Below are 21,475 nucleotides of genomic sequence, written 5' to 3' on the forward strand. Positions count from 1 at the left end.
AGGACCCGAAAATCGGGACTGTCCCGCTGTAATCGTGACAGTTGGGAGGTATGTCATTACATGTGCAGGAGCAGGTGGATGGGGATAGGAGAGTGATAACAGAGTATACAGGCATTAGTGAGGACTAGAATGGGGAAGAGGAGAAGAGGACATGCAGATAAGGGGATTATGATTTATGAGGAACGGATGATAGGACAGTAAGAGAGCAGGTGGGTGGGGGCAGAGGAGAGAGATGGAGGGTTAGGGGAGTGTTCTTATGATGAATGTCTGAGAATATAATAATGGCCTCGCTTCTGCTGTACATACATACATGGAGTTCTGGTGTAAGTATCACAGACGTCACAGCGGATCTCTTACACACTACAGGTACCTGGCACGCCCAGGCAGCAGATATTACATGCACAATACTTCACCAACCTTTCTTTGGCAGCCCCCTTCCTTTCCCAGTTCTGGATTTGCGGTCCATAAGCTTCGGCTTTGGACTGGTGGGGAGAACCCCACGAGCAGCTTCCCCATTATCACCGACAGAATCGCCTCTTCCGGAGTCCCGTGAGGAGGTTTTGCGCAGGCGTCTCTTGGCTTTGGCATCCACTCTGGCCTCATTGATGGTGGAAGCGGGCCAGTTTCCATTCACCTCATTCCTAATTTGCTCTGTTCCGCTGTACTCTTCATCCCCGTAGAAGAGGGAATCATTATGACCATCAGCATCTGAAGTACAAGCCATAAAGCAGAGACCTTTACAAGAACATACAAACACCGTCCACTAGTCAGAGAGACTTCTGCTGGCCATACACTAGATCAGGCATGTTCAACCTGTGGCCCTCCAGCTGTTGTGAAACTACACATCCCAGCATGCCTTGCCATAGTTTTAGCATTCCCTAATAACAAAACTGTGGCAAGGTATGATAGGACTTGGAGGGCCGCATGTTGGACATGCCTGCACTAGGTGGATGGTCTAGTGTCTGCTATATGTGTGTTTATTGTTGTTATGGGATATTAATTTTTTTTATAATTAATACTAATTTTAATAAATTCACTTTAATACACATTATAACACTTCAGAACTTTTTCACAATAATATTTTTATTATTTCACGGATTTTAGCCAGTATTTAATAAAAGCTACGTTTTCATAATTTACTTGGGACACTTGGGGGGTTATTCTGGTTCACTCCTTCTGACAAATGCCTTAGATGGACAAAACCATGTGCACTTCAGGGGGGCAGATGGAAAATGTGCAGTCGAATAACAAGGGAATCTCACCATGTGTACACATCATAACACCCAAGGGGCCCCTAACTTCTCCAAGCAGCTGCAAACAGCGGAAGCCAGCAGCAGCCCCAGGGGAGTATTTCTGGGGTAGGACAAACCTGCCCTGGTAAGGTTTGTCCTGCCCCAGGACCACTCAAGGGGTTAAGGGTCCACTTAAGGGAATCTGTTTATTGTGTTGTATTCAATGCTGTCGAAAGGGGGGGGGGGTACTTTTTACCTAGGCCAGAGTCTGATTGAGGGCCCCAGGTCCCATGCTCCTCTCCCCCGCTGCAGAGACTGGGCAGTGGGTATAGAGAGCAGAGGCTGCTGAGAAGAGGAGAGGGGCAGCTGCAGCATCAGCCTGCACCACATGCAAATGTATCTTATTTTACAGGGGAGTGGCCATGCCCCTCCATTGACCATGCACCCTTTTTACCATGGCCCTGTGGTGTTTTCTGCGGCCCTGGTTGTATTCAGAAAGTCATACGTTTTCGAACGACATATCACAATGCATGAAAATAGCATGGACCCTTATGACCGCACCCTTAAGGGGTCGTCAGATTAAAACCAGCTTCCAACTTACATTGTCACTTAAGATGATAAAGTAGTGTGCAAAGTCTGATGACAATTAGTTAAAGCAAAAAGACAAAGTTGGGCTCGTCGCACTAGGTACTGATAATGTAAATATCGGAAGAGGCCCCCAGTATTTATTACACTTAAATCATTGATATTGGCGGGGTGTGCTACCTTTTGACAAGAAATTTGAATACATCAAGGGGAGAAGGAAAGACTAGGCTTGCCGTTATTGTGGTGCACCGTAAGGAGGTATTTTATATAAAATATAACTTTTATTCAATTATTCACTTAAAAAGCGACATATAAAACCAAAGACATACAAAATGGACAATTAACACAAAAGTTTTAAAATTGAGGAAAAGATTCCTCACGTAGTGAGACCCCAATGTCACAGTATCCTGTGGTTTTTGTTTGTCACAGCAGTGCGTCTTACTATATAGGGAGTAGTCTGCAGACCTGAACAGATCAGTAAATTCTACCCATGTGATAGTGTTATATCTGAGTAGCCTTTAAGTTACAATGATGAGTACTAATCCTCTAATTGCTAGGGTACTCCAACACTAGTTGTTTTAAATATGGTTATAGTGGGGAGGTATAGTGATCTGTTAGGTCTAGTTCTGCTGAGTTTTTAGAGGCAGTATTACATGTGTGCTAGATGGCAGTATAACTGTCTGGAGGGTAATCAGCTGGTGTGGTGAATATATCACCTTTTCAATTCACAGGTGCTACCCAGCTGACCTTCCAACTGACTGAGTTATAGATAAATCAAGAGATCCAAATTTGTAGCATATTCATGGTGCACATAGAATGAATTGGCATCAGAGGGGTTAAATGCTAATGGTCTCTCTGTTTGGGTAATAGGTAGTTTTAGGTGATGATATAACTGTCTGGAGGGTAATCAGCTGGTGTGGTGAATATATCACCTTATCAATTCATAGGTGCCACCCAGCTGACCTTCTAACAGACTGAGTTATAGATAAAAGGGGATTTTTGTCCTTACCTGGAAAATCCTTATTTCTGAATCCTTTGGTGGACACTGGGACAGTGGGAAGGGGGCGGAGCCATGGCGACAGGCACCAAGTAGCTAACACTTTAGTGGTGCAGCCCAGGCCCCTCCTTCCCCACACTCCATCCTAGGTCAGTTTAGACTACCACCGGACTTAGGAGCACAGGAAAGGAGAGAATGAAAGAAAAGAAAAAGAGAAATCTTGTATTACCATGAACAAGAGCTTTCCCTAAAACCAACCCATCAGCCGATCAGGGGCGTCTGGGCGGGCGCCCAGTGTCCACCAAAGGATTCAGAAATAAGGATTTTCCAGGTAAGGACAAAAATCCCCTTATTTCCTTCATGCCATTGGTGGCCACTGGGACAGTGGGACGTCCCACCGCTGTCCCCTCACGGAAGGGAACGCTCCTGAGCTGCAGAAAGAACGCCACGGCCGAACGCAGAGTCGACCTCGGTGAAAGTATCAAACCTGTAGTGGCGTATAAAAGTGTGCATGGAAGACCATGTGGCTGCGCGGCACAGCTGCTCTGCGGAGACTCCGGAAGCCGCAGCCCACGATGATCCTACCGAGCGAGTGGAATGGGCCGTGAGCCTTGCTGGCGCCGGCCTATTCGCCAGGAGGTATGCCTGCTGAACCGTAAGCCGCAACCACCTGGCAATGGACTGTTTGGATGCGGGCCAACCCCGCTTCTGATGATCATAAAGAACAAACAAAGCTTCTGTTCTTCTAATCTCCCTGGTCCTATCCACATAGATGCGAAGGGCCCGAACCACATCAAGAGCCTCTCCACCTCTTGAATCCTGGAAAGAAGGAACCACGATTTCCTGGTTTACGTGAAACCTGGATACCACCTTTGGCAGGTAACCCAACCTGGTACGGAGAACTGCCCGATCTTGGTGGAAAACCAACAACGGTGGCTTACAAGATAGAGCGGTCAAATCAGAGACCCGCCTAGCTGACGCAATTGCCAGAAGGAAACACACCTTCCATGAAAGCCAACGCAACTCCACTGACTCCAGAGGCTCAAACGGAGCCACCTGAAGAGCTTTCAGAACCAAAGGTAGATCCCACGGAACTAAGGGACTCCGAAAGGGAGGAGTCACGTGCATGACCCCCTGGAGGAAAGTGCGAACCTCCGGTCTTGTCGCAATGCGCCTCTGAAACAGAACCGAGAGCGCCGAGACCTGAACCTTCAAAGTGGAATGTAGACCCAAATCCACTACCGACTGCAAGAAGGCCAAAACCTTGGGCAACGAGAACCTCCTTGGATTCTTCTCGTGCTTTTCACACCAGCGAAAGAAAGAACTCCAGATCCTGTAGTAGACTCTTGCTGAAGACGGCTTCCTGGCCGCTATCATGGTTCTTATCACAGAATCTGAGAACCCCCTGTCTCTTAAGAGCTCCCTCTCAAGAGCCAAGCCGTCAAACCGAGACGAGCTAGGTTGGGATTTTGACAGGGTCCCTGAGACAGAAGGTCTGGCCGGAGAGGTAACCGCCACTGAGGTTCCTCGCCATGAGCAGGAGATCGGCATACCAGGCCCTGCGTGGCCAGTTTGGGGCCACCAGGATTACCCTTACCCGTTCCCGCTTGAGTCTTCTTAGGAACCGAGGAAGAAGAGCCACAGGCGGGAAGGCGTACGCCAGATCGAACGGCCAAGGTGCCGACAGAGCGTCGACCAGAAATGCGCCTGGATCCCGAGTCCTGGACCCGTAGCAAGGCAACTTGTGATTCCACCGGGATGCCAGGAGGTCTATCTGAGGCCTTCCCCAACGAAGGGTTAGAGAGTGAAACACCTCCGGATGAAGAGACCATTCTCCGGAGTGGATCTCTTGGCGGCTCAGAAAGTCTGCTTCCCAGTTTTCGACGCCGGGAATGTACCCTGCCGACAATGCCAAGAGGTGACGTTCTGCCCATCGAAGAATTGGCTGTACCTCCAGAAAGGCTGCTCTGCTCCGAGTTCCCCCCTGGTGATTGATGTACGCCACCGCCGTGGCGTTGTCTGTCTGTACCTTGACTGCACGAGAGCAAATCAGGGGGGCCGCCTGGAGAAGGGCTAAGTAGATCGCCCTGAGCTCTAGAATATTGATCGGCAACCGCGACTCCTGGTGGGACCAAACTCCCTGGTAGGATCGGTCCTCCACCACCGCTCCCCAGCCCCTGAGGCTGGCATCTGTCGTCAAGAGTACCCAGTCGGAGACTAGGAAGGGCCGTCCCATGGACAGGTGACATGGCTTGAGCCACCAGAGTAACGATAGTCGAACCTCTTGAGAGAGTACTACCTCCTGCCTCTTCAGAGCCTGTGGTGAACGGTTCCAATACTTGAGGATCTGGTGCTGCAACGGTCGAGAGTGAAATTGGGCAAATTCCACCATCTCGAAGCACAAGACCATCTTGCCCAAAATCTTTATACACAGATGAAGAGAGACTCTCCTGTGCTTGAGAAACCCTCGTAAGAGGGCCTGCAAAGCCAGCCGCTTCTTGTCTGGAAGATAGACCCTCTGGGCCTGGGAATCCAGACGCGCTCCCAGATGTATCATCTCCTGGGAGGGTTCCAGGCTGGACTTGCGCCAGTTCACTAGCCAACCGTGAGCCTGGAGCAGGTCCAGCGTAAGGCCTAGGTGTTGCAGCAGTAGTTCCCTGGACTGTCCCAGAATCAGAAGGTCGTCCAGATAAGGCAGAATCCGCACTCCTTGGAGGCGAAGGAAGGCTGCCATAACTCCCATCACCTTCGTAAAGACTCTTGGTGCTGTAGAGATTCCGAAGGGTAGAGCCCGAAATTGGACATGGAGATCCTTGGTTGCAAACCGGAGGTACTTGCGGTGATCCGGATTTATCGGAACATGCAGGTATGTATCTCTGATGTCCAGAGATACCATGAAATCCCCCGGCTCCATTGCTTGTAGAATGGACCGGAGGGACTCCATGCGAAACCGCGGAATGTTCAAGTAACCATTGAGGTCCTTGAGATTCAGGATTGGTCGTAATGAACCATCCGGCTTCCCGATCAGGAATAAATTGGAGTAATAGCCGCGGCCCCTCTGCTGAGGAGGAACCACTTCTATCACCTGAGACTGGAGAAGAGTCTGAACAGAGGCGCTGTCGAAGGAGAGATAGTATCCTTCCGACACTATACTTAAAATCCAATTGTCCGATGTCGTCTCCCTCCACCTGTTGGCAAAATGGAGGAGGCGAGCCCCTACCGGCAGGGAGTCGACCTGAGGGGTCCCCAAGTCATTGGGAGGCCTTCTCAGGGGCCTTAGGAGGCTGACGTTTGCCAGACTGGGACTGTCTGTTCTTACCAAACGACTCCCTCCTGGGAGGACGGCTTCTTGTTGAAGATTGTCCCCTCGGCTTTCCCTGCGGCCGAAAGGAACGAAAGGACTGCTTCGGCTTAGAGGGTGCCGACGGGAGGAAGGCTGTCTTGGAAGTGGCTACCGTAGTCACAATCTTGTCCAGCTCCGGACCGAAAAGCATATCGCCCACAAAAGGAAGGGCCTCCAGGGCCTTTTTGGACTCTGCATCCGCATTCCAAGTGCAGAGCCACAAGGCTCTTCTGGCTGCAACCGAAGACGCCGAGATCCTAGAGGCTAACGTAGCCGTGTCCAGGGCCGCCTCGCCCAAATACATGGAGGCTTCTCTGATATGGTCCACCAGAGAAAGCAGCTCCGACCTGCGTATGCCTGACGTAATGTTCTCCGTCAGCATATCTGCCCATTTGCCTACCGCCCTAGTCACCCAGGCCGAGGCCAAAGCTGGCCTAGTAAGCGTACCCGCATGAGTAAAGATAGACTTAAAGACATGTTCCATCTTTCTATCAGTGGGGTCCTTTAGAGCCGCCACAGTGGGAATAGGCAAGGTAGTAGCCTTTACCAGCCGGGCTATGTGGGAATCCACCTGAGGCGGGCGTTCCCATTTCGTGCTCCCGTCCGCCGGAAAGGGATAAGAAGAAACCATCCTTTTAGAAATCGTAAATTTCTTATTAGGAGAAGACCAGGCCTTTGCCAGGTCTCCCTCCAGCTGCGTCGAAGATGGGAAAACAGCCGGATCCCTCTTCTTGCGCTTAAAAGAGGGTGTCTCCTCCGCAGGGGGCTGGTCTGGCTCTTGTATGTTTAAGCAAGAGCGGACCGCCTTCACCAGCGCATCTACCCTGGATTGAGTCATAACCTCGTCCTGGGATGTAGCCTCCTCGTCAGGGTCAACAGGGTCATCTGTGTCAGCCTGGTCGTCCCCTGAAGTATCCGTCCCCGTAGAGTCAGCTCTCTGGGTGCCGGCTCTGGGGTTCTTGCGCTTGCTAGCGGCACCCAGCAGGTTCTGTAGAGAAGAAGAAACCTGAACCAGTCCCTGCACTGAGGAAGAAAGGCCCTGTACCCAAGCTGGCTCAGGCGCAAGCGTCAGCAACTGAGGCTGGGACTGCGTGAGCGGAGCCGGTTGAGCTGGTGAAGGAGTCGCTTGTGAAGGCTGACTCAACACTGGTGGGGGCTGAGGGTGTGAACGGGAAGCTAGCTGTCCCGCAAGGTCCCTCATGGCTGCCGTCAAGGCCTGCGCCCAACCCGGTTCCACGGAATGGGATGCCTGGGACGGGGCCGAATCCACAGAGTCCCCACCATTACAGCGTGTACACACACCCCCATGGTCTGCCGAGGTGGAAGAAAAATTCTCCTTGCACCTAACACACTTAAAGGCCCTCAGGGCAGGAGCGTCCCCTGACCGCGAGGGTCTTGTGGACTTTGAGCCTGACTTAGAAGTCATGGCTATGCTCTATCACACTTCAATACAAGAGACAGAGTGAATAGAGAGATTTGCACAGAAAACCCCTATATAAAGAGGGGTGTGAAAACACAGCACTGAACACCTCAAGGGTGCAGTGTCAATGCAGTACAACCTGACCCGTCTGGAGACCGGGGAAGGAAGGGTGCCACAGTGTCCACACAAAAGCTGCTTCCTGCTGCTCTCTGCTGCACCGATGCGGGACAGAGTCAAGCTTCCAACAGGACGGGACGCTGGCAGTCCCCGGCGGGAACTCATATAGAGGCTCCCTGCCGGGGATTGGACGGGGAGGAAGTGAGGGACCTCCCCCCCCCCCCTCCTGGAACCTTGCCAGGGCTGAGAAAAAAAAATGGCGGCCCCCACCACTACAAAAACAGCCCTAGTGGTCTAGTGGCCTCGGTTTCCCCTGTGGGGACCGAGTGTCACTGCCAGGAAACCGCCGGGAGCGCACCAACCCCCGGCGGCTAGGTGCGCTGGGCTCCCTCCCTCCGGCATCTACATCTAGACGCCTAGTAGCGGTCACCGTTGCGAGACAGAGTCAAGCTTCCCTGGGGAAGCCTCTCTGCCTCGCGTCTCGCTGCGGTCACCGTTGCGGGACAGAGTCAAGCTTCCATCGGGAAGCCTCTCTGCCTCGCATCTCCCCCAGCCGCGATACCGCTGCGTGCTGTGGGGAGGGAGGGGGGAAGTGCGGCTTACCTGCTCCGTGGCGCATGGTCCCTCTGTGCTGGGACCCAGCCTGCAGGTCCGTGGCAGTTCACGACGAGCTGGCTCCGGAGCAGGTGAGCAGCCTGGGTGGTCCACCCGGCTTGCTCACCGCAAGAGTTAAAAAAAAAAAAAAAAAAAAAAAAATGTTCTTTAAAAAACGCTGCAGAAAACTGCAGCAGCTACTTAAAAATGTGCCTGTGCTCCTAGGCACCAAGAAAAAAACTGACCTAGGATGGAGTGTGGGGAAGGAGGGGCCTGGGCTGCACCACTAAAGTGTTAGCTACTTGGTGCCTGTCGCCACGGCTCCGCCCCCTTCCCACTGTCCCAGTGGCCACCAATGGCATGAAGGAAATATCAGAGATCCCAATTTTATAGCATATTCATGATGCACATAGAATGAATTAGCATCACCAGGGTTAAATGCTTGCGGTCTCTCTATATAAGTGAACACTTGTAATACCCTAAACAATACTAGAATACTAGCCCTGTCACCCCCGACAGATCCGGATTACAGCGCACCCTTGATGCTGACAGATGTCCTGGCACCAGCGGGGTAACGCCTTCGGTCTGACGGCGGGTGTAACTGTCCCTAATCTGCAGAACTAGGTAAGTATTCACCATTTGTATCTGGACATAGGTGGAATGGGGGAGGGGAGGCACAGTTTAACAATGTGCCTTCACCGCCCACTGGACAGTGCCGGAGGGCTGCGCACACTGTTGTGACAAAACAATGTTCAATGACAAATCATAAAGGAGGACAATGGGGTGCAGTCACTAGGTGGACATGGTCAACGCGCGTGTCGCTGCTCGCTTCATCAGGACCAGATCAGGGGGTGACAGGGCTAGTATTCTAGTATTGTTTAGGGTATTACAAGTGTTCACTTATATAGAGAGACCGCAAGCATTTAACCCCGGTGATGCTAATTCATTCTATGTGCATCATGAATATGCTATAAAATTGGGATCTCTGATTTATCTATAACTCAGTTTGTTAGAAGGTCAGCTGGGTGGCACCTATGAATTGATAAGGTGATATATTCACCACACCAGCTGATTACCCTCCAGACAGTTATATCATCACCTAAAACTACCTATTACCCAAACAGAGAGACCATTAGCATTTAACCCCTCTGATGCCAATTCATTCTATGTGCACCATGAATATGCTACAAATTTGGATCTCTTGATTTATCTATAACTCAGTCAGTTGGAAGGTCAGCTGGGTGGCACCTGTGAATTGAAAAGGTGATATATTCACCACACCAGCTGATTACCCTCCAGACAGTTATACTGCCATCTAGCACACATGTAATACTGCCTCTAAAAACTCGGCAGACCTAGACCTATCAGATCACTATATCTCCCCACTATAACCATATTTAAAACAACTAGTGTTGGAGTACCCTAGCAATTAGAGGATTAGTACTCATCATTGTAACTTAAAGGCTACTCAGATATAACACTATCACATGGGTAGAATTTACTGATCTGTTCAGGTCTGCAGACTACTCCCTATATAGTAAGACGCACTGCTGTGACAAACAAAAACCACAGGATACTGTGACATTGGGGTCTCACTATGTGAGGAATCTTTTCCTCAGTTTTAAAACTTTTGTGTTAATTGTCCATTTTGTATGTCTTTGGTTTTATATGTCGCTTTTTAAGTGAATAATTGAATAAAAGTTATATTTTATATAAAATACCTCCTTACGGTGCACCACAATAACGGCAAGCCTAGTCTTTCCTTCTCCCCTCAATTAGTTAAAGCATTGAGAGTTATTGTAGAACAGGGGTGTCAACTCAAATTCATCGGGGGCCGCATCAGCAGTTTGGTCACCCTCAAAGGGCCAGTTGTATCTGTAGGACTATGTGTCCACTCTTTATTATCATAAATTATTGTCACTGCATTCAATTATTACTGTTTTTTGTAATAATGTAAGTAATAACTAGCAGGGAGATTGGCTGGGGGCCTGGGACAGGGCACAGTGACGTGACGTCAGATCGCCCAGCAGGTGACCTGGGCCTCTGGGTTCGCAGAGTTCTGGACTGGTGGTGACAGTGGGACAGATAATGACCCTGGACACAGGCAGCCGCACTGCAGATTTGTGGGCTCAGGCTGCGGCGGTGTGCTGCTGGCCTGGCTCTCTGCCTGCCCGGCCACTGACTCTGGACTGGACAACAAGAGACAACACAACTGTGCCCACCCCACTGCCGAACTTACAGTAAATATACTGAACCAACTGATGTCACTGCTGCGCAGCGCGGCACCACAGGCAGGAGGCAGCTCACCGCCGGGCCGGCGTCCAAGTCCGACAGGCAGCCGCAGCAGCATGCACGTCACGGTGTCACTGGCACTGCTGTCAGGCGGGCGTGTGTCACACATGGCAGCGCCGTAGCCGCTGCCCGCAGGAGGAGCCGGGCACGTCACACAGTGACACTAACAAGTCTGTGTCCACTGTCCTGCCTCCCTCCTCCTCCTCCCAGCGAGCGCCACGGCAGAGTGACTGTGTCACCCGGCTTCCTCACGTTGTTAGGTATGTCTCTCAGTCTCGAGTCGTCATGTGAGTGTCACTGAATGTGATGTGACACTCACACTATGAGGGCTTCCCACAGTAATGTAATCGGCGCCAGGCGGGGGTGGGTGGCGGCGGCTGCGCGGGCCAAATGACGAGGTCTGGCGGGCCGGATATGGCCCGCGGGCCTTGTGTTTGACACCCGTGTTGTAGAACATCCATACAGACACAAACACACTCAATTATACTAATGTAGACTCTTATTTAATATCATCATCACCACCACCACCACCAGCAGTAATGGTTTACAGATATCGCTTCCATTACACGTCATCCTGTCACTAGTGCTTCCTTCTTGACATGTATAGATTTAGATTAAAGTCATTATAAAGTTTATTTGAATAAAATATATTCAACAGCAAAATAAAATAAATTGTGGTATCTGTAATAAGCCACAAGGTAGAGAGATACTGAACTCTGCCGGGTACACACTGGGTGATATGCCGCCCGGCCAGACTGGCATATCACAGTTTGTATGAGCAAGATGGGCGCTCCTGCTATTGTTTTGCTGCACATCAAACCTAGCGGCACCATGCATGTTAATGAAGGACGGACCGTGGATCGCGCTATCCTTCACCAACATTGCTCCAGTGTCTACGGGTTATTAATCAGTTGGGCCAGCGTTCTCCCCGAAGAACACTGGCCCTGACAGATCGCTCAGCACACAGCGCGGCGTGCTGAGCGATCATGCTGACCACATTGCTGTGTGTGTAGGGCCCATAACTCTCTCCATGCAGAATGTCTGTATACCAACAGTTCAGTGACCTCGCACCTAGCGCTCTGATGCAATGGACAACGAATGATAATATATGCAAACGACTATTACACAGTATTACAAAGCATATACAACAATAGCATTTACATGACCGAGAAACACGTACCTAGTATATTGGCATTTATTTCACTTGGAATCTCTATTTCCATAGTTACTCTTTCTTACTTCGATATTACCAGCGAGACCTGAAAAATGAGGACATGTAAGAGGAATATGTAATTACAGAACATGGAACCATGACATCAGTCGTGCTTGGTTATTACTGCAATGCTGAATAGCTACCAGAGCAGCTCTCTCTGTACTGTGCTGAGTCAGACTGAGCTGGTAATCACAGAGCGCCATTATTAGCAGAGTCACAAGTCCTTTATCCCCCAGCCACAGTAGGCAGTAGGGTCATCACTTCACTCTGCCTCATAGGACGTGTGGCATCGCTGTGCTACAGAGGAGTCCAGCTGCTGGTGTGCAGCATGGTCACCCTGTTGTGTGCTGCAGTCATTCATCAGTGCTATTTAACGATCCACGCATTGCTGCTTAATTGCAAATTAAATTAAGTTGATTTGTGGCCCACGGCACACAAGGTGCAAAAGTTAGAAATTAGGACTAGTATTTATAGCGGTAAAATTTGGGTACTTGTTTAGTTTCAAGGCACACAATATATTGGATGCAATATCGGCCAATATATCGCACGATCCGATGTGATGTGATTTTTTTACCTGTTCATAACCCCACTATCCACTACGCATGAAGTTGATTTTATATAGTGTGGCGAGCGCAGTAATCCGCGTCCGCTCGCCACGCTTTAGGCTCGGTGGCCCGCTGCGCTCGCAACACTATATAAAAATCTACTCCATGCGTAGTGGATAGTGGGGTTATGAACAGGTAAAAAAAAAAAATCGCATCGGATCGACAGATATCACATCCGATATATCGGGCGCCGTGAAACTAAACAAGTACCAATTTTTTGCTGCACGAACTGCGAATGGCCACACGCCTTAGCCAAACGTACGGCTGCATTTACATGCGATTGGGTGTATACACTCACACTCGTGTGCGTGGCTGAATAATCATTCGATGGTCGCGGAACATGGAATGATTGTGCCACCCGTTTGCAAAGAAAAGTCAGCCTAGACTGACTTATTTGTGAGCACCTGGGCGCAGACGGGGTGGACAGCTGATGTCCCGTGAAGTCAGCCGCCAACCCCGAGAAGGCTTCAGCACACCTGCGTTCACATGGATACGCCCAGCGTTTTTCTGGGAGCACCCACCGTTTTTGTGGGAAAGCCCAGGAAACGCTGGGCACCCCCATCCTCCAGCCCCCTGTCCGCACCGATGTGTGCGAAGGAGTTGCAAAGGGTCTGCACATGCGTATTTTCGCCGATACGCATGCTCAGACCTGCAACATCGGACCCCATTGCAAATTCGGCTCATTGCAAGCTAACGTGAATCAGGCCCAGTGGAGCCAGAATGAGCTGAAGGGAACCTTTAACAAGCAGCATCGCCCCCATCTGCCAGGAGGATACTTCCCCCAATTTGCTCTGGTCACTCAGTATAACGGCTATCCGAGCACTAGGAGCTGTGAATTTTGCAGCATTTAAAGCGCCCATCTGACACCAGCCCTAACAAGATTTTGGAAAGGAGGGGAAACATTATCACACAGATAGAGGCCAGGAGCATGCTTCAGGCGGATCTGGCAGCACACAGGTTCTGCACGGACGATGCGTGAATTGCACAATGTTTACATATCACTGTATAAAGGCACAAACACAGGCTCTCACAGCTCCTGCCCACAGGACGGACGCTTGGCTTTCTCATACCTCAGCCAGTAAGACAAACAGATGGCAGCAGATATGTGGCAACGATCCAGAGGACAATGCTGCAAAGTGGCAGAATACAGATATAGGAGCGCTCCCTTCCAAATAACAGGTGCTGGACGGTTACCGGCCATTCCCAGAGCCCACAAAGGAAATAACTGCATCAGGGTCTGGGCCAGCGGCTCCCCAACTCCGCCTCTAAGGCCCCCTAACAGCGACTGACTTTACAATTAGCGCTAGGGCCACCTCAAACTCACAGAGAAGTGACAGCTAACAGAAGCCCAGCATCCGATATATAGTCCAGGTTTTTGGGATATCAATGGCTGAGATGGTTAAATCAAAATTCATGCAGCACTAATTAAGTCATCTGTGCTCAAGCATGGAAAACGTTACAAGCCTGTACTGTTAGGGTGCTTGATGTTAGAGTTTGGGAACCGCTGGGACTGGGGTAGGGAATGGCAAAATACAAGGGTCTATTAAAAGCAGCAATAAAACATCTCAGGATAAGTTTATGGCCCAGATGTTTTCATCTGGTGAACTGTACGAGATACAATCTACATTCCAACACAGGAGTCTGAGAAGTATTCAGACGGACTGTACCGTACACAGGAGACAGCTGATGCCCTACTTCTGGGATACGTGCAAGAATATATTATTTTACCAGCACAAATAACTAAAAACAGCCGATATGTTCTTTCTTCAATAAAGCAAGGTAAAAAAACGCAAACCAAAGTATTGGGGGGAAAAAAACAAATGTAAATAGACAGCTCTCCTTTCAGAACTACAGTACAGGAAAATACAACGGTTTTTGTATGTAAAAATAAGGTGGGATAAGTATGTGTAAGGCAGGATTGCCTACTTTTAAAGCTCTACTTTTAAAGGGGGGGGGGGGGGGCCTCATGTAGACTTCCTCAAGCCCTGCCTCCAGTACTGCAAATCCCGCCGTTCGCAGGACTTTGAGGATGTGCATCTTTAGCCCCACCCACTCCCAATGGAAAGCAGTGAATTGCGGGAAATTAACGATGCAGTGGGTGTGGTGTGGCGCTCCAAAAGGGGGGATCCCGACAGCCAGTATCCTGACGTCGGAATCCCGACTGCCGTTGCTCCGACAGGGGGGGTGAGCTCAAAGAAGCCCCCTGCGCTCGCCATGTTGCGTGCTCTGTGGCTTGCTACAGGTTCTATTCTACTAGCCCCTGTGAGTCGGAGCGTCATCCGGCACCCATCACCATGGGGTAGGCCGCCTGTAGCCAGGAGCGTTGCCCACCTTTCAGGGGAGGGGGGGTTGGACCGAATTTTCGGGGGCCTCCCGGTCATTCTGGGAGGGTAGGCAACCATAGTGTAAGGTGGTAAACCATTGGTTCCCAAACTGTGTAACTAGGCACACTGAAGCGCCTCAAGACTCTGGCTCTGACAATCACTAGGTCGACCACTAATGGTTGACAGTGACAGTGACATACCCAAGGTTGACACAAGCTTATGGTAGACATTTATTTATTTTATTAATTTACAGTGTATTATATAACCCAGCAGATTCCGTTACAGCGTCTTATATAGCGCAGCAGATTCCGTTACAGTGTCTTATATAGCGCAGCAGATTCCGTTACAGTGTCTTATATAGCGCAGCAGATTCCGTTACAGTGTCTTATATAGCGCAGCAGATTCCGTTTCAGTGTCTTATATAGCGCAGCAGATTCCGTTACAGTGTCTTATATAGCGCAGCAGATTCCGTTACAGTGTCTTATATAGCGCAGCAGATTCCGTTACAGCGTCTTATATAGCGCAGCAGATTCCGTTACAGCGTCTTATATAGAGCAGCAGATTCCGTTACAGCGTCTTATATAGCGCAGCAGATTCTGTTACAGCGTCTTATATAGCGCAGCAGGTTCCGTTACAGCGTCTTATATAGCGCAGCATATTCCGTTACAGCGTCTTATATAGCGCAGCAGATTCCGTTACAGTGTCTTATATAGCGCAGCAGATTCCGTTACAGCGTCTTATATAGCGCAGCAGATTCCGTTACAGCGTCTTATATAGCGCAGCAGATTCCGTTACAGCGTCTTATATAGCGCAGCAGATTCCGTTACAGCGTCTTATATAGCGCAGCAGATTCCGTTACAGCGTCTTATATAGCGCAGCAGATTCCGTTACAGTGTCTTATATAGAGCAGCAGATTCCGTTACAGCGTCTTATATAGAGCAGCAGATTCCGTTACAGCGTCTTATATAGGGCAGCAGAATTTGTTACAGTAGCGCACACACACATCCCCTCAGTGTATAGGGAGCACACACACACACACACACACACACACACACACATCCCCTCAGTGTATAGGAAGCACACACACATCCCCTCAGTGTATAGGAAGCACACACACATCCCCTCAGTGTATAGGGAGCACGCACACACACACACACATCCCCTCAGTGTATAGGGAGCACGCACACACACACATCCCCTCAGTGTATAGGGAGCACACACACACACACACACACACACACACACATCCCCTCAGTGTATAGGGAGCACACACACACACACACACACACACACACACACACATCCCCTCAGTGTATAGGGAGCACACACACACATCCCCTCAGTGTATAGGGAGCACACACACACATCCCCTCAGTGTATAGGGAGCACACACACACACACACATCCCCTCAGTGTATAGGGAGCACACACACACACACATCCCCTCAGTGTATAGGGAGCACACACACACATCCCCTCAGTGTATAGGGAGCACACACACATCCCCTCAGTGTATAGGGAGCACACACACACACACATCCCCTCAGTGTATAGGGAGCACACACACACACACATCCCCTCAGTGTATAGGGAGCACACACACACACCCCCTCAGTGTATAGGGAGCACACACATCCCCTCAGTGTATAGGGAGCACACACACACCAACTTCTCTGTTGAAGAAATAGGGACACTCGCGCGGCGAAGCCGCACAAGCGCCCGAAAATGGGCGGGATGTATGCAAATGAGGGTGTGGCTTATGCTAATTAGCCGCAACCTCATTTTCATACGAGAATAGACGCTGTGCGGGTCTCCCAACTGCCACCCCCCGCAGCAGGACAATGCCTGCCGCGGGTGGGACAGCGGGACAGGACCCACAAATCGGGACTGTCCCGCTGTAATCGTGACAGTTGGGAGGTATGCACACATCCCCTCAGTGTATAGGGAGCACATACACACACACACAGTGTATAGGGAGCACACACATCCCCTAACTGTAGAGGCAGCGCACTCTATGGGGGTTAATGATTCACTCGGAAAGGCACAATCACTCTCTAATGGACAGAACCATGTGCACTGCAGGGAATGGGATAATTCGTCAGACTGCATTTAGGTCTACAGTCATTAGGTCGACCCCACTAGGTCGACTGGCAGGAAGGTCGACCTGACTTAAGGTCGACATGGGCCAAGGTCGACATGACTTAAGGTCGAATTTGCATAAAGGTCGACATGAGGAAGGTCGACTGGTCATAAGGTCGACATGGGTTTTTCACTGTTTTGATCCGACATGTCGACACAGTCGACATGGACACATTTGGCAATGAGAATCGGACCCTCGCATCGCTCGCTGCGCTCGGCACACTATTTTATTCTCCCACCACGCCCTAGTGGATGGTAGGGCATGAAATACCGCCTGTCGGCACATGTCGGCTCAAAAAACAGTGAAAAACCCATGTCGACCTTATGACCAGTCGACCTTCCTCATGTCGACCTTTATGCAAATTCGACCTTAAGTCATGTCGACCTTGGCCCATGTCGACCTTAAGTCAGGTCGACCTTCCTGCCAGTCGACCTAGTGGGGTCGACCTAATGACTGTAGACCTAAGTTCAGTCTAATAGATGACCGCATCCCCACTGCAGGTGGGGCAGATGTAACATGTGCAGAGAGAGTTAGATTTGGGCGAGTTATTTTGTTTCTGTGCAGGGTAAATACTGCCTGCTTTATTTGTACACTGCAATATAGATATTAGTTTGAAGTAAATCCCCACCCAAATCTAATTCTCTCTGCACATGTTACATCTGCCCCACCTGCAGTGCACATGGTTTTGTCCATTAGAGAGTGATTGTGCCTTTCCGAGTGAATCAGAATAACCCCTTTGGGTGAAATGTAATAGGACGAGAGATTCAGAAAGTGAGAGATTTGGTAAGAAATCTCCAGTTTTTTAAAGTGGCAATCATTTAACCAAATCTCTCACTTTCTGAATCAGCCTATTACATTTCACCCTATGGGGGTTTTCTGGTTGATTCATAAGTCCACCAAACCCTACCCGGCAAATCCTGGCCCGTCCGCCCCCTTCCCATGCCACTCGCAGTGTGTGTGTTCGCATGCAGAGCCTGCAAATGGATGTCTAACACAAACATCCATCCGCAGCCTGTGGGTGAACACCCAAATCATTCAATGGTTGCGGACCAGCGAATTATGTGGAACGTGAATGCTGTTCTAAAGGCCCCCTTACATTATGCGATTTGGGCACGATTTTGCCCGATTCGGATGAATCGGGCCGTGAAATCGTCCCAAATCGCATATGGTGACATCCCCTCCGACCCGATGCGCGGCCCCGTGCGCATCGGATCGGAGATGGGAGGTCGGACGGGCTGCACATAAGATTTGCTAAATCTTATGTGCTGCCCGGAGCCGTGCTCCCCCACAACAGGGGACCTACCAGAGTCAGGCGCAGGGAGCCGGGCAGCATCAGCGGGAGCGGCGCAGAGTACCAGGGAGCCGGGCAGGAGAAGACGCTGCAGCAGCAGCATTTAAAAAAAAAAAAAGGGCCATACAAACGCATAGGAAGCCATTCATTGGCTGAGACCTCTCTCAGTCAATCAGCGATTGGCTGAGACCTCTCTCAGCCAATCGCTGATTGGCTGAGAGTGAGGTCTCAGCCAATCAATGGCTTCCTATTCGTTTGTATGGGGTTTTTCTTTATTTTTTGGAAGTGCTGCTGCTGCATCGTGTTCTCCTGCCCGGCTCCCTGGTACTCTGCGCCGCCGCCCCCCCGGCTCCCTGCCCAGCGGCTTCCTGCCTGGCTCCCTGCACCCCGACCCCCCCCCCCCCCTGCCCACTCTCTGTTTGCGGGCATATTCCTGCTGCTGTCCCCCGCTCCCATTGTCCCTGCAGCTCCCCGGGAGTGGCATGTGATAAATCGTATGCGATTTATCACATGCAAAACTTGGCACATGAAGTGCCATCGCATGTGGTCCCTCCCGGGGAGCTGCTGGGACAATCGGGTCCGACTTGTCGTTATGACAAGTCGGACAAATGTAAGGGGGCCTTTAGTTATTCTCAGGTCACTTAGATTTGCGCGCACCCGCGTAGGAAGTGGGCGGGCAGCAGACATCTAGTAATGTCATCTGCCCGCCCCCCGGCAATGACGTAATGGCCTGATTACCATGGGAACACTGGGCGTTCCCATAGGCACAACTCTCCGCCACTGCCCCACGCCCTAGCCTTGGGTGCGTGCACCCGGTGACCAAAAACGACCCTGCGCATGCGCCCACCATGCGAATGCCAGAATAACCCCCTATATCTAGTACAGACACATCCCCTCATTGTATAGAGAGCGCACACACACACACAGTCTCCTGTATAGAGAGAGAGCACACACACACACACACATACATACATAGTCTCCTGTATAGAGGGCGAGCACACACACACATACATAGTCTCCTGTATAGAGGGAGAGCACACACACACACATAGTCTCCTGTATAGTGGGAACACACACACACACACACACACACAGTCTCCTGTATAGAGGCAGCACACACACACAGTCTCCTGTATAGAGGGAGCACACACAGTATAGGTTACAGACAGACACATCCCCTCAGTGTATAGGGAGCACACACACACACACATACATACATACACAGTCTCCTGTATAGAGGGAGCACACACACAGTATAGGTTACAGAGACACATCCCCTCAGTGTATAGGGAGAATACACACACACACACAGTCTCCTGTATAGAGGGAGCACACACAGTATAGGTTACAGACAGACACATCCCCTCAGTGTATAGGGAGCACACACAGTCTCCTGTATAGAGGGAGCACACACACACAGTCTCCTGTATATATGGAGCACACACACTATAGGTTACAGACAGACACATACCCTCAGTGTAATATGGAGTGCGCACTCAATATAAATCACACTCCTGCCCCCTCAGTGAATGGAAACACACTCAGAGCAGCCACTAACATCCCCTCACTGTATGGGGTGCACACTCACGCCCCCTCACTGTATGGGGTGCACACTCACGCCCCCTCACTGTATGGGGTGCACACTCACGCCCCCTCACTGTATGGGGTGCACACTCACGCCCCCTCAGGGTATGTAGTGCACACTCACGCCCCCTCAGGGTATGTAGTGCACACTCACGCCCCCTCACTGTATGGGGTGCACACTCACGCCCCCTCACTATATGGGGTGCACACTCACGCCCCCTCACTGTATGGGGTGCACACTCACGCCCCCTCACTGTATGGGGTGCACACTCACGCCCCCTCACTGTATGGGGTGCACACTCACGCCCCCTCACTGTATGGGGTGCACACTCACTCTCCCCTCACTGTATGGGGTGCACACTCACTCTCCCCTCACTGTATGGGGTGCACACTCACTCTCCCCTCACTGTATGGGGTGCACACTCACGCCCCCTCACTGTATGGGGTGCACACTCACGCCCCCTCAGTGTATGGGGTGCACACTCACGCCCCCTCACTGTATGGGGTGCACACTCACGCCCCCTCACTGTATGGGGTGCACACTCACGCCCCCTCACTGTATAGGGTGCACACTCACGCCCCCTCACTGTATGGGGTGCACACACACGGCCCGTCACTGTATGGGGTGCACACACACGGCCCTTCACTGTATGGGGTGCACACTCACTCCCCCTCACTGTATGGGGTGCACACTCACGCCCCCTCACTGTATGGGGTGCACACTCACGCCCCCTCACTGTATGGGGTGCACACTCACGCCCCCTCACTGTATGGGGTGCACACTCACGCCCCCTCACTGTATGGGGTGCACACTCACGCCCCCTCATTGTATGGGGTGCACACTCACGCCCCCTCACTGTATGGGGTGCACACTCACGCCCCCTCACTGTATGGGGTGCACACTTACTCTCCCCTCACTGTATGGGGTGCACACTCACGCCCCCTCAGTGTATGGAGTGCACACTCACGCCCCCTCACTGTATGGAGTGCACACTCACGCCCCCTCACTGTATGGAGCACGCACTAACGTCCCCTCAGGGTATGGAGAGCGCACTTACTCTCCCCTCACTGCATGGGGTACACACTCACTCCCCCTCACTGTATGGAGTGCACACTCACGCCCCCTCACTGTTTGGAGCATGCACCAACGTCCCCTCACTGTATGGAGTGCACACTCCTGTCACCTGACTGTTTGGAGCACGCACTAACGTCCCCTCGGGCTATGCAGCGCGCACTCGCACTCACCGTGTCCGGATATATGTTGTTGCTCTCTCCAAATCTGTTTTTGTTTTGAACCTTTTTTTTTCCCGAGCCTCCCTCAGTGCTGCGTCTGCCCAGTAACAACATCACATGCGGGGGCGGGGCCTACGCGGATTGGCTGCTTGGCAGAGGTGTGAGTAGGCGATAGCCAATAGCGGGAAGTGGATATCATGTGGGCGTGGCAGTGGCTGTTATGAAGTGACGTTAAGGCCGAGGGCGGGAATACGCCGCGTGTTTGCCTGGGAGGGGGGCGTGACTGTTGTGTGTCTGTGTGTGTGATTGCAGGCCTGACACAATGAAGTGTGAGTGCATACACTGTTTATATGTCACTGCAGGTGTGTCCTGCACCAGGCGTATAGTGTGTACAGTATGAATGTATGCATTATGTATATATGTCACCACTGAGGGGAGGCTGTGTCTTGCACCAGGCGTGTAGTGTGTGTACAGTGTATATATACACTGTGTATATGTCACTGCA

At 51.0% G+C, this 21,475-nt stretch overlaps 1 protein-coding gene across 2 annotated transcripts in view; it reads right to left on the reverse strand.

Moving 5' to 3' along the window:
- PDCD4 (programmed cell death 4) overlaps nt 1–21,120 on the reverse strand; it is a 47,093-nt gene extending 25,973 nt beyond the window's left edge. For both annotated transcript variants that reach the window (XM_083149838.1, XM_083149839.1), the window contains exons 1-3: nt 20,983–21,120; nt 11,761–11,839; nt 418–708 (exon numbers count right to left, since the gene is read on the reverse strand). In XM_083149838.1, the coding sequence (XP_083005964.1) occupies nt 418–708; nt 11,761–11,803 (334 nt within the window). In that variant the 5' untranslated portion in view covers nt 11,804–11,839; nt 20,983–21,120. The remainder of the gene's footprint in view (nt 1–417; nt 709–11,760; nt 11,840–20,982) is intronic.
- Between the last annotated feature and the right edge of the window lie 355 nt (nt 21,121–21,475).

The sequence above is a fragment of the Crinia signifera genome, chromosome 6 (assembly GCF_055691185.1).
Source record: "Crinia signifera chromosome 6, ASM5569118v1, whole genome shotgun sequence".
NCBI lineage: Eukaryota > Metazoa > Chordata > Amphibia > Anura > Myobatrachidae > Crinia > Crinia signifera.